This window comes from Mus caroli, chromosome 14 (genome assembly GCF_900094665.2).
Source record: "Mus caroli chromosome 14, CAROLI_EIJ_v1.1, whole genome shotgun sequence".
Classification (NCBI taxonomy): Eukaryota; Metazoa; Chordata; class Mammalia; order Rodentia; family Muridae; genus Mus; species Mus caroli.
The window spans coordinates 30,574,278-30,587,752 of record NC_034583.1 but is presented as its reverse complement, the minus strand read 5'-3'; the positions used below and the strand labels follow the sequence as shown (position 1 = coordinate 30,587,752).

The 13,475-nt window shown below is 34.0% G+C and overlaps 1 protein-coding gene across 5 annotated transcripts in view; it reads left to right on the top strand.

The window, feature by feature from the left end:
* Positions 1–13,475, top strand: part of Nrg3 (neuregulin 3) — a 1,097,250-nt gene that overhangs the window by 965,615 nt on the left and 118,160 nt on the right. For all 5 annotated transcript variants that reach the window (XM_021181241.2, XM_021181244.2, XM_029468885.1 and 2 more), the window contains exon 4: positions 3,970–3,993. In XM_021181241.2, the coding sequence (XP_021036900.1) occupies positions 3,970–3,993 (24 nt within the window). The remainder of the gene's footprint in view (positions 1–3,969; positions 3,994–13,475) is intronic.

Below are 13,475 nucleotides of genomic sequence, written 5' to 3'. Positions count from 1 at the left end.
AAGCATCCTGCTATCCCTGCTCAGTAGTATTTAAAGTGGTTTCAAGGATCTTGACCTTGAATTTCAATTAAATTGGGAATAAATTCATATCTCTGCCTCACAATGAGTGTTGTTATTAGTAGTGCCTTGTATTTTCAGTATTTGTCCCAGATAAAACTGGTAATATGTAAAGAAAGGAATGCAGTGAATATTTTGAATTTTCTGTGTTATTACCTTAGTGCCTTTTAATAAATACACTGTGTTACATACAAAATATAAAATATATAACTTTATATATATATAAGATAAATAACTTTAGTGAAAATAGAGGGTTGAATTTGACAAGTTGTCCAGTACATCTGACCTGACAGAATGACTTCCTAACACTTATTTGTTCCTAAAGCCACTGAAATCGTTTAGTTCTATGGGAAGAGTTGCTGACATCTGCTAAATATTACTCCAAGTTTAAATTTATTTAGTTTAATATTTGGCAGATTTTCAAACACAAGTTTGTTAGCATCTGCTATCTATAAAAATAACCAAATCAACTTCATCTTACAGATTTTGTTTTTTCTGGTAACTAAGGAGGAAATATTAACAGTCCTAGTTTGACTCCTTGGTGACAAGAAACAGTTGTTTTTCTTTATACCCCATCACTCAATTCATCTTTGGCCTTCCATCTGTAAATAAAGGGAAAGCAGTAAGTAAGGGGTGCTGGAGGGTGCTCACAAGTGCTTGTGGGAGCTTAAAAACAACTTACTCTTTTTAAGTGGATTAAATAATTCATCCCCAAAGATCTCATTTCCTCATGACATTGCAAAAAGTTAGTTAGCTCTTTAGAGGAAAGACATTTATAAATTGGATAAATGAATGCTAAGAGTCAGGCTACCTGAGCTCCACTGCAGTTGTACTTGCTTGTAGCCCATATGATTGAGGAAATTTGCTTCATCGTTCTGTGTATATATTTTATAGTGGGCATGGTTGCCAGTTTATAAGCTCATCCCATCATTATATCATCTCCTGAGCATTGAGTACTGGGTAAAAGTTGATCACTTTCCCACAATGATAAGGGGATGAATGTTCTAAAACAAGTTGATTGAGATGTTAAAAATATGTAAATTGTACATTGCCTTGTATGCTTCAGGGGAAATCCAATCGCTTTGATTTGAGCCCTGTGCCTCTTAGTTCATCCTAAGATCTGAACAGTTCTTGGTACTCAGCAGATTGAGGGAATAAATAAGTGAACTATTAATTGACTAATTCTCACTCTGTTCCTCTTGGTGTTTTGTGCAGGCCTCAACATCCTCAGGCAGGCTTTTTACCTTGAGAAATAATCAACACAGTCTTCTGAGAAATAGTATGGTTTATGTTCTGTGTATGACTGAAATATCAAAATTAATTGCTTTTCTGTCATGCACTTTTCATGGATTTTCATTGATTCTTCTGTGTGAACCAAAGCCTGTCAGTATCTTCAAACTGATAAATAGTGATCCCAGTGTTTAGAATTTTTAATGCAGCGGTGTATGTCATAGTGATATGGGTGGTGGGAGGTTGTGAAAGAACAGGAGCTACAGATTTTTAAATAAGAATTAATTTTTTTTCCGTATATTTAGTCTTGTCAGTTTCCATGAAGAGGCTATCATAAAAATTAGTAAGCAGTTTACCATCAATAACCAAAGACATAGAACTTTGCTGGAACGCCCAATAAGATTTACATTAACAGGAATTTCTTTTAATCGACGCTCTTATTTATATTTAATTATTCAGTATTTGAATAATTTGTAGTTGTGTTATTTGTCTATGATGCTGGCCAGGAACTTGTGATTGTAAAGTGTACAGCCTGACTGTCAATGTATCAACACACTGCTTACTTCCTAGCTCAGTCTACTCAAGAAGCCTAGTTGTCTATATCCCTTGTCACAGACATAGGGGGATCACCATAGTGTGTGGCAGAATGGAGGCTGGCAACCAGTTAAGTATAGGCCAGCAAAACAGCCTTGGGGGTTAATATTGATTTATGTAGACTTTATCAGAAAGCTCTTTTTCAACCAAATTTAGGCTAGGATCCTTCTCACTTCAGGTTTAAGCCTGTGAATATCTGTGGTCCACTTGAGAGTCTCTGCTTCCTGATATCTAAACATTGCTGTCTCTTGATTTTATTTTGTTCCTGTCCTTAAGTAAATGAAGAATTGTGTCAGGGTTTTAATTATATTCATTATTGCTAATCTCACTCAAACCTTACTTTTGAATTCTGTATATCCAGTATCTTGTCCATCTTTCCAGAGCACAGTCAGAGACTTCTTATCTGCAGAAGATTGTGAGCATGGATTTGTCCATTGGTCCTAAATCTCATTCTTTTGCATAGAAACTTTCATCCTGCCTAGGAGCAATATCTTTGCCTCTTGATTCTCCTGTCATTGCATGTTTTTTCATGTAGCACTTACTAAAAGGAAATGGCCAGAGGTTTTACTAGGTGGTCTTCTACTGGTGATGATTGAATTCACTGAGAACAAGAAACTGTCTTTCCACCAGGGATTGAAGAAAGTATTTATCAACACAGTGCAATCAGTGAAAAATTGCTGTGAGGAGAAAGGGATAAATCTGTGTTCTAGAAACACTGTTGCCATTTTTCTTAGTAAAAGTAGACATTTTATAATTTACATAAATTTTTGTCACTTCAAGTGAACTGTAGGCAAGTCAAACTGACTCAGAATGATGAGGTTGCTTGTAGCTGAGGGGAGGGAGATTAAAATACATAGCTTCTGACTAGTATGATGGAAGAGCCCTAAAAGCACTGGTTGTGATGGTGGTGGTGGTGGTCGTGTTGGTGGATGTGGAGGTAGAGGTGGAAGTAAACTTCATGAACTTAGGACAAATGAATTAAGTATATAAAATGACTAAAGTGCTAAAACTGTTTTCTCTCTCTTGCTGAGTGTGTGGGTGGGAGGGTGGGAATGGGGGTTATGCATGTGTGTGTGCTTGTATGTGTGTGAACACATGCACTAATAGTTATGTGTAGTTTTGCATGTTTTCTAGTGAAAATGCTTTTTTTTTTCTAAGCAGGGCACCCCTAAAAGAAGGCCAGTAATTAATTTGGAAACAAATTCAGTTTCAGCAGTCACCTTTTGGCCTCACTTCCCCTTACTCCAGACAAATACTTGTGCAAACAAAAACATTATTAGGTAATGTTGAATTTACATCTTGAGTGAGGACAGGATTAAACAACTGAAAGAAGCAAGACTCTATTTAAATAAATAAGTCAAGCATAGATTGGTACTCTGCTGGCCATGGGCAGACCAGTTGTTCAAGACTGTCTGTGTCTGTGGGCACACAGGAAAAGTGGTGATAGCTTTGCCATTTGCTTTTGTCTGGAGCTATTTAGTCAAGCAGTCACAGGGCTTATGGGTCAGGTACGGTGGATTTGTGTCTTCAATCTAACCAAGATTTTGTGACTTATGTATGGTGTTTGGTTTTCCCAATGCACAATTTGCTCATATAACTCATCCAAGGAAGAATCATCAATTTCTTGAAGTGAAGCACATACCATTATAGGCTTTCATAGCCTGGTTGGGGTTTGTCATTTTTACGAATACAAAAGTACATATAAATTCATATTGAATAAAGCCTTAATCTATAGAGAATCTACAAAGAATATCATGGATTATGAAAAATATTGTACTAGAAAATCTTTGATCACTCCCTCACTTAAAACTTTATTTAGTATATTTTTCTATTTATGCATTTTTATTCCACTAAAAGGCCAAATAATGGTTTATAAGGTTTGTGAAAATAAATATTAAGTGGAATACCAAGAGCTATTAATGTTGGCTGTCTACAAGTTTCATTTATTAAACTAACATAACTAAAATAGAGACATACTCTGTGCCTTGGAAGGATGGCCTTACAAGCATTGATATTCTTGTTTGTATTTTTTTCTAACCCAGTTCTCTTTCTGTTTCCTTTTTTTCCATGCTGACTTGGATGTAGCAGACCACTTGGGGATTGAATTCATGGGTAAGACAAAACAATTTATTCCTTAAGCATTCTGAGATCACTTTGTTACCGTACTTATTGTTCTCCTTCTCCATCTGATTAGAATAAAAATGCTTCATTAGGTCCGACTAACTGTTAAAAAACCTTTTAGAACATTTTACACAAGATAACAGCTCAAAGTAAAAACCTCAATTACATATCCAGTAGGGGGTGTGATGATCAGCATTTCTGAAATTCTGCAAAAATATGATGAGCCTCTAGAACAGTATTTCTCAATGGAACACATTTGTGGTAGACAACAACTCTTTAAAATTATGTATCATTGATTTCTGCTAAAATCCCTTTTCCTCTTACAACCTGACTGTGTTGGTATTTATTAGCACCAGCACTTATTTGTATTGTAAACATGAACCCATTTCCATTAACAAAATTAAAATAACTTATATTAAAATATTGTTAATTGACTGTAAAGTATGTTAATTTATGACACATTCTTGAAATATTCGAATGTCTTCATGGAAATTTACTTTCTATATTCATAGGCAATTGTATTAAAATTGGAGATAATTTTGAGTCTATTACATGTTAAATAAAATGTTGGCTATGAAGTTCAGTATGGGAAGATACTTAGTAGTAAAGAGTTAGAGAAACTGAGAAAATCCACATTTGAATATTGAGTCTTCAAATTCTGCCCATTTGAATCTTAAACTCCAGTTTTTGTTTCCTTACTTAAAGTAGATATGACTTTTTGCTTCATATGTGTTTGCTGCTTGTGAGAATTTAGAGAAATTTACTTGCACTCATTTGTCTACTTGCCCATTCATTCAGAGCATGCTTATCCAGTCTCAGTCAAAAAACAAACAACAAACAAACAAACTGGAGGCAGATTACTAGAGATAAGCTAGGCAAAGGCAAAGCATTTTAATTCTCTTCAGGCAAGATGATATCAGCTTGGATTTGTGAGATGTAAGAAGTATGTGGATAAGCTAGTAAGTGTTTTGAATGGAATATCAATGCTAAAGGATGACTGCAAATTTCACTGTCTGTGTTCTTAGAGAGTGGGTAGGCTGTTACTGGAAACATGCTGACAGTGGAGAACATTCATTGGAGATGTTTATGAGATTAGATATAGAAATGTCAGTTTGGTATACTCTATTTGAGGGAAGATGATAAGTTGGTTTTATTGCTGAAAGTATGCGGATTATAGATTAATGGCCCCATTTTTGTATCAGAATTTCTCTTCTCTGTTTCATGACCTTGCTCATAAGTAGTTTGCTATATGGCTATTTCATCATGGAGAAGGAAGACAGCTCAGCTACTGCATGTTTGAGATACTGATAGGTCAACCAAGTTAAAACACAAGAAGGGCAATGAAACTCACCTGAGGTTTCCATTCAACCGTGAAATGTGTGGCGAGTGTGAAACTAAGTTAAGATGAAATCAAATAATATTCATAATTGAAGTGCATCCACAAATTTGTACCATGAGTAAGATAACTCCCTTGGGTATTAATAGGTAATGATTATGAGAAGAAGTTAGGAGAAAGGAAAAATTTCAAAACTTACTTATGAGGGTAGGCAGAGAGAGAAGCAAACAAATCCATGTGGAGATCAAGGTTTGAGAGGACATGGTTTTGGATCTATTGTATAAGTAGACATTACTGTTGCTCAAGGTAAAACTAGGGTTTTAGCATTGAGATAGAAAATGGTTATTATATTCAAAAGTCTGTGGGCAATGGGAAAGAACTTATTACTTATAGATAAAACTGATACAAAAATAATTCCTCAGTCTAAAAAAAGAAGCAGCATATTGCCAGGTATTAATCTTCTTGCCCAGGACAAGTGGCTCTGGTCAGCAAATGACTGCTTTTCACCTATGTCGTGGTTAGTTGACCCAGGCTGGTTCTTCCCTCTGGCTTCAATATGTCCTCAGTTTAGCTTGTCATCTGCCTCTAGCATATGGATACAAGGACCAAGTTCATTTTTTACTTAAGAGACTTGGTCTGAAATGGCTGATATCACTAGTACCTTAATAGTTTTTATTTTCCCTAAAACTAATCAAATAACTCTGTCATTCCTCAACTGTGACTAGCAAATACAATCCTAGACTCTGTAAAAACAAACAAACAGACAGACAGACAGACAGACAGACAGGCAGACAGACAGACAGACAGTTTTAGTAATTAATACCATAGTAAAAAGCCTGAAGTGTGAAAAGAGTCAGAAGTTTTACAAGAGAAAGAGTTCTTTAGGAGCCAGGGGTATAGATACACAATGTTGTAAACAAAATTAAAGTAGTTTTGTTTGTTTGTTTGTTTGTTTAAATGGAAAAGGAGATTTCAACTATTCATGTAAGATTTCTGTTTTAGTTTCAGTAGGAGAAAATGAAATCAAAGAGACTGTCAATGGCAAAGGCTGCTGAAAGATTTGACTGAGAAATTTTAGAGGAGGAAGAGACTAACACGTATCCATGGGCCACAAGCTACAGAAAGCAATGAGCATGGTCTGTGTGGTGGTGAATATGATAGAGAAAAGAGTAAGCAGTTAGCACTCCTCATTGTTTAATGGCAGTAGGGTATAGGTATAGTTGCATGGGCTTTACCCTCAAAGTCCTATTGAGAAAAATGAGCACTAGGCCTGATTGCTAAAGAAATTTGCTCCACTGGGTTCTGGTGCTTGTAGGGTCTGAGGCTGGATAGTCTATGGTTATTGAACAGAACACCCGGAGACACAGGAATCACCACTCAGCTGGTGGTGGGGCTGGAGCCTTTTAGATGCTGCAAGCAAAGTGGCAGGGTCGCAAATAAAATTGTTTTATGAACTGCTAATCTTCTTTGTTGGGAGAAATAGACCAGACTCCATCATATCAGGAGGCATGTAGCATTGCTGAAATGTATATAGCACAGTGGAACTAAAATGTATCTTGAAAGGTCTACGTGAGAACTCATTAGGTGAAGTGCCATTCATGATCCAAGTAAAATAATAGGTTAGGGTGTAGTTCATCTATATGACACTCAAGCTTAAGGGTATAGCAAGACTTGTAAAAGTAAAATCATAGGTCTAAAGTCTTATAGAAAATGAGTTTTCAATGTCTGATTATTTGGTTCGTGAAATATATATATTGCCTTGAAGGGAAGGCATTGATCATTAAGCTGGAGCTAAGAGGAATGTCTTATATGCAGATAGATGGTGACAGCTGTAGATGCTAGTTCAGAGCAAGAATGGGTTTATAGAATTAGTGAATATACTGTTTCAATTATGTTACATGTCCACTTACACACTTGGTTGAATTTAAATATGTAAAATAATGTTTGTGACTTTGCAAATAAATACCTTGAATTTAATCTGTGATTTCAGAATTGATGTGGACAAAATGTTTTCCATTGAGGATGATGCAATGAAATTACTAAATCAAAATTCATATGGAAAGCAAAGGTGTACCCAATGTTTTTATGGTCCATTGGGGTGCAGATTATATATTTATGCTAACTTTGTTTGCACGTGTGTATATGGGGTGGAAGAGTTGTTTAAATGGAATTTACATTTACAGAGCTCTTAAGTTCACAGCAAAATATGCTACAATATTCAGAGACATCCTGTATATGTCTCACATGTGCACAGCCTCCTAGCTGTTTTGCCCACCAGAGAGGTTCTTGTGTTGTCTCTTGTAGTCCTACATGCACCACTTTTTACCATAAGTTCATGATTTTCACAACAGTGCCCTTACATACTTCTGCATAATGATGTTTATACACTATTAACATTAGCATAAAACATTCACTGCTCTGAATCATCCCACATATGCCTTTCCTTCTCTCAACACTTGTCAATCATGAAATTTTGTTTTGCCTTTCCCAGAATGTCATGAAGTTGGAGTATAATATCTTCATAGGGCAATAAGTTTCTGTGTCTTTTTTTTTTTCATCCTGATGACAGTTTTTCATCCCTCCTCTCCTCCCTGCCTCCTCTACCTACCCCCACACACTTTCCCTTTTCTTCACCCCAGCACTCACTCTTCCGTTTCTCTTCAGAAAAGGGCAAGCCTCCCATGGATATGAACCAGACACAGCATATCAAATTGCAGTAAGACTACACAGCATATCAAATTGCAGTAAGACTAGATAACCCAGTAGGACTAAAATGTCCCAAAAGCAGTCAAAAAGAGTCAGAGACAGCTCCTGCTTCCATAAGTCCCAGAAGATCAATCTAAGCAACTGTAACATGTGCAGAGGGCCTAGGTCAGTCCCATGCATCCACCCTGGTTGTAGCTTTAGTCTCTGTGAGTCTCTATGAATCCAGGTTATTTGAAGCTATGGCTTTTCTTAAGGTGTCCTTGACCACTCTGACTCCTACTATTCTTCCTCCTTTCTGCAGGATTCCCCAGGCTCATCATAATGTTTGGTTGGCTTTAATGTCTTTTTCTTGTTATGGTAGCTCAGGAACATTAGACATATGTGATGTGAAGTACACTGTCAAGAGACATCAATACTCTCCTATCTTTTCTGGATTTTACAGAAAGTGTCCTTTTATTGCTGTGTAATATTCTTGGTACTATTATTATCCAGATCTCCCACAGTTTGATTATTTATTTAACCTTGAAAAAATCGTCTGCTTGTTCCCAAGATTTGACAATTCTCACTATATCTTCATGATAAACACTCATGTGTGTTTTATTTTTGTTAAATCATATCATGTATATACATTGTTTTATGAGAAATTGTTTTACTGTCTTCTACAGTGTCTACTCAACATTGTATTTCAGTTAGAAATGCAGGAACAATATTGTTGCTCCTCATTGTTGCCAGGACTTCAGTACTGCCAGCATTCTTGACTTACCCATGCAAATAGGCATTTAGTGCCTTCACACACTTTCCACTTACCTGTTCCTGGCATCTTGCGTGGAACATATTTTTCACTATGCTAATTTGCCATCTGCAAATCTTTGGTGAGTTGTAGGTCAGTATCTTCTGTAGAATTTTGGCTGTTTTTCTTAATGTAGAATTTTAGAATTTTTTTTTTTTTTTTTTATACTTTAGAAGCATCGTTTCACAGCTACATCTTTTGAAATTGCTTTCTGTCAAGAAATAGCTTCTCTTTATTGTCTTGGCAATACACTTCATAGACAAAATAATATAATTTTACTGAACTGTGATGGTTATTTAATTCTTTCTTTTGTATTACTTACCTTTTAGTGTTTTGTCTAACACGTCATTGACCCCTAATGTCATACTAGGTAATTTTCTAGTGGTGTTATGATTTATTTTGAAAATTTTTTCTGAAGACTGAGACAAACCTATCCACATTTATTTTGGTTGCATGAGATAGATAGCTATTTGAGCATCACTTGTTGCATATGGTATCTTCTCTCAGTTGATTATATCTTTGTATATCAATCTGGACAGTCTCCTCTGTTCTATTTAGCTATCTATAATTCTCTTGTTAGTACCTCACTCTCTTGATTACTATAGCTTTTGAAGAAGTCTTGAAGACAGGCAGTGTCAGCCTTTCTATTGTTATTATTATCATTATCATTATTATTCTTCATTTTCATTATTGTTCTTCAGAACTGAACATGTTAAATTTTGCTTTTCATTTCCTCTTATCTTTTGAATCAGTTTACAAAGAGTGAAAATATGACTCATGAAGGTTTGTACATGGATTATATTGATTATACAGGCAAAGTTAGGAAAGCTTGGTTTCTTAACAACATTGCTTCTTCCCATAAATAGTTATGAATTTGCTTTTTAGTCATTAGATTATTTTTCAGGATTCTTTGTTTTTTTCATATAGCCTTTTATATGTGTTTGGAAACTTATCCCTAAGCACTTTACTTTGCAGAAATGATAACACAACTATAGTTTGTGTGTGTGTGTGTGTGTTTATGAGTTTAATTTCTAATTCTACTTGTTCATTATTGGTACTTAGGACAATGGTTACCTTTTGTTCATTAAATATCTACTGCATAGTTATAATTATTTATTAGTTCCTCAAACATTTTATTGCTCTTGATGCTCCTATATTGTTTTACATTTGTGTATTAAAGCAGAGAGAGAGAGAGAGAGAGAGAGAGAGAGAGAGAGAGAGAGAGAGAGAAAGAAAGAAAGAAAGAAAGAAAGAAAGAAAGAAAGAAAGAAAGATTTCTTCTTCCTTTCTAATTTACATAGTTTTAGCTCCTTGTTTTATTTGATCATCAGGATTGGCAGTATCATACTGAAAATTCTATAAGAGGGAAATGCTTACTTTCTTCCTGATATAGTGAAAACATTGAGTTCCTTATCATTTAGTATTAAATATGGGATATTTATAAATATGCTTGCTGAAGTTGATGATGTCTTCTCAATTCCTACTTTTCCTAGAGTTTCTATCTACAAATGATCTTTGCAAGTACTCTTTCTCAATCTATAGCTATGATCATGGAATTGAAATGAAAGATTACATTAATTACTTTTCAATTGTTGAAACAGCCTTGCATACTAGGAAAATTTAACATGATAATGTCTAATCTTGTTTTATTGAGTCCTAGGATACCTTCTTTCTAAACTCTCCCATCTAGATTTGAATAATATTAATTTCCTTTTTTACTTGAGGTACAATACATTTCACAAAATAATACAAGCACATGTTTTAGTGCATGTGTTTTCACCAAGATTTAAAATTCCCAAAGAGTAGGCATAGCTGTGTTCCTGATGATCAGCTCCACAGTTTAAAATCTTCAAAGAGCTACGAAAAAATTCCTATTTTACACTAGGCTTCAAATCATATGCCTAAAGCCTCCTGCTACTATTTAATCTTCACATACTTTTCCCAGTTACTATATGCCAGATACATTGAAGATACAGATATATATTTCAATCTTTTAACACCAAAGTGCCCTAGGATTGAAAAGAATTAAAATTAATCAGTGCTATAAATTGTTATGGGAAAAAACCCAACAAGAGGAAGAAATGAAGAAGCTATTAAGTGCACGTGGAAAGCATTAGGACAGGATCCCAGTACAGGAGGCATCAGAGTAGCAGCCAAATGGATAAGTAGCATTAATGGTGCCACAGTGGAAAATTATATGACTTCTTTCTGCTTCTACATTACTCTGATCTTGCTCTTTCAGGTTCATTCTCTGGGTCTAAGAGTTGTCTAGCTTTAGAGCTAGAGAGAGAAGATCAACTTCACTAAAAAGAATTAACCAAAACCCTTTTCTGGTTAATTTATTAACTTTAAGAGATAATTATACAATGTAATAATCCATGTCAAATCCATTGTCTGTGAAACTGTCAAAATTCAGAAATATTTTTCCTTAATTATATTCATAGATTTTTCTTAATGACTGTGGGATTTGTACCATGAAACATTCAAAAACAAATACTAATATGGAATACACTGTCAGTTAAAGGCTGAAGTTAACTGTCACAATTAGGGCAACAATTTAGAGATACATATAAGATACAGAATTTTGTTTTAAAAATTAAAATTATAGAATTGACTGTAAACCGGTAACAAATTTCCTTTTAGTTTGTGTCTTAAGCTTTGTTTATTTGTTATGCTAAAAATAGAAGCTTTTAGGATCCTATGTAAGAAGTTTGTCTCAAGATGTGGCTACTTAAGATATGGAAAAAAGTGAACTTCCTTGAAAGCCCAAGTCTCTATTGGATTATGTAAAACCAGTCACTCCTTCATATGTGATACTTGCTCAAAAAATATATCAAACTGGCCACATTGATAATGAAAATATTTTCTCAAAAACACCAAGATATTTCTTCTCAAGTACTCAGTCATAGAACATTTTTCCTATGTTCACTGGAGTTATTTGTTACTCAACAGTTTTATCTGACCATGCCATGATGCATTTCATTATCTAAGAATCAAATATACTTGTATAATTACAAGTGTAATGTCCTTTGGAAACTTTGTCAAAACACAGGAAAGGCTATCATGTGAAGTATCTTTTGTGCAAATGTCTTTTTTTCTCATTTGAAAAATACACTGTTTATATTCATATTTATTGAATATTCTATTTGTTGTTTGACCTTGTTTCAAGTATATTATAATATATTTATATATGGTGTGTTTGAAGAAAGTCTAGAATAATTCTGAAATTCAAATCACAGAATTTTAGAAAATCATGTTTTTATTAAACTCTTAAATTATAGTAAGGTAATTGTTTATTTTGAACTTAAAACAAGCCATTGAGTTTTCTGCTAGAAGATATATGGGTTATAATACATTATAATTATATGATGTTATTTATATACATAATTTTGGAATTAACAAATTTATTATTCCAAGTTGGTCATATGTTAAGTAGCTTTCTATCCATTTTTATAGCAGAATATTTAATGTATTTTAGTGGTCACTAAAGAAAGTCTCATAAGAAATGGCCAGATTCTAATTTTACTCAGATGACATTAAGAATGGATATCATAAACGAATCTGTATAGTTTTCCTTTAAGTCTAACAGGCTCACAGTTAAGTGAATTAAACTTTTTGATTTAATTTGTGAATTTTCATTACAAATATGGAAGTGGGAATCTTTCTTTGCCTAGATAATGACTGTGAATTAGAATTATTTGGAAACAAAAGGGTTGTCATTGATTTATAAACACAATGTTGTCTTATTACAAAATAAATTGGTAACTTGTGGACAAACTATTTATAGTGTGTTTTCAGAGGGAATGTAGCCAAAGGGTATAGTTTTCATACACTATTTGCTATGTTAAACTTCCTGAACAATCAACTTTGTTAAATTATCATAACAATATTGAATAGTATGTGCCAGAAAAGTTGTAGGATCTTTTGAAGTCTCAAAAAAGCATATTGTAGATCCTTTTACATAGTGATCATACATGTGTTTTGAGAGACTGGATTGGAATGTCAATAGGGAAAAGGTTCATCAGACTGTTGTACTGAGCAAATATCATACACCAGAGAATATCAACTACAGGCAGTTATAGCCCAATATTCAACAGTAATCTTTTTTAATTCCTGAGATATAAATTTAAATATATCAGTATATTTCTAATTATTTCTGCAAGGTTAAAAATGAATATGAATGAATGTATATTTATAGGCAAAATTCCTATAAATTCCAGGATCAACTAATAAACTATTTTTGTAGATACCATGGGAAGTCTTAAACTATTAAAAAAAAGTGGTGCTCTTCACATAAACATAAACACAAAAAGATTTTTCCTAGGGTATCAATGTGCTATTTTCCACAAAGCTGCTATACAAGTCCATTGGTATTTACTTTGGAGGTAGTGAATTCAACAGTTTGTGGTATATGGCGAAACATGAATTTTATCATGTTTATGATAGGAAATTTGAGATAATGAGTTACTTTTGAAGAATTAAGATCATTTAGGAGTAAGACTTCCAGTTGCTTCTAGAGAAACACTTTTTGCATAAATAAGCACATAGGTTAATTGTCATTAGGATATTATATTTTTGTAATAGGTGACTTTCTTCTTCAGATAGAAATACGTAATTTATAACAGATAATATTGGATTTTA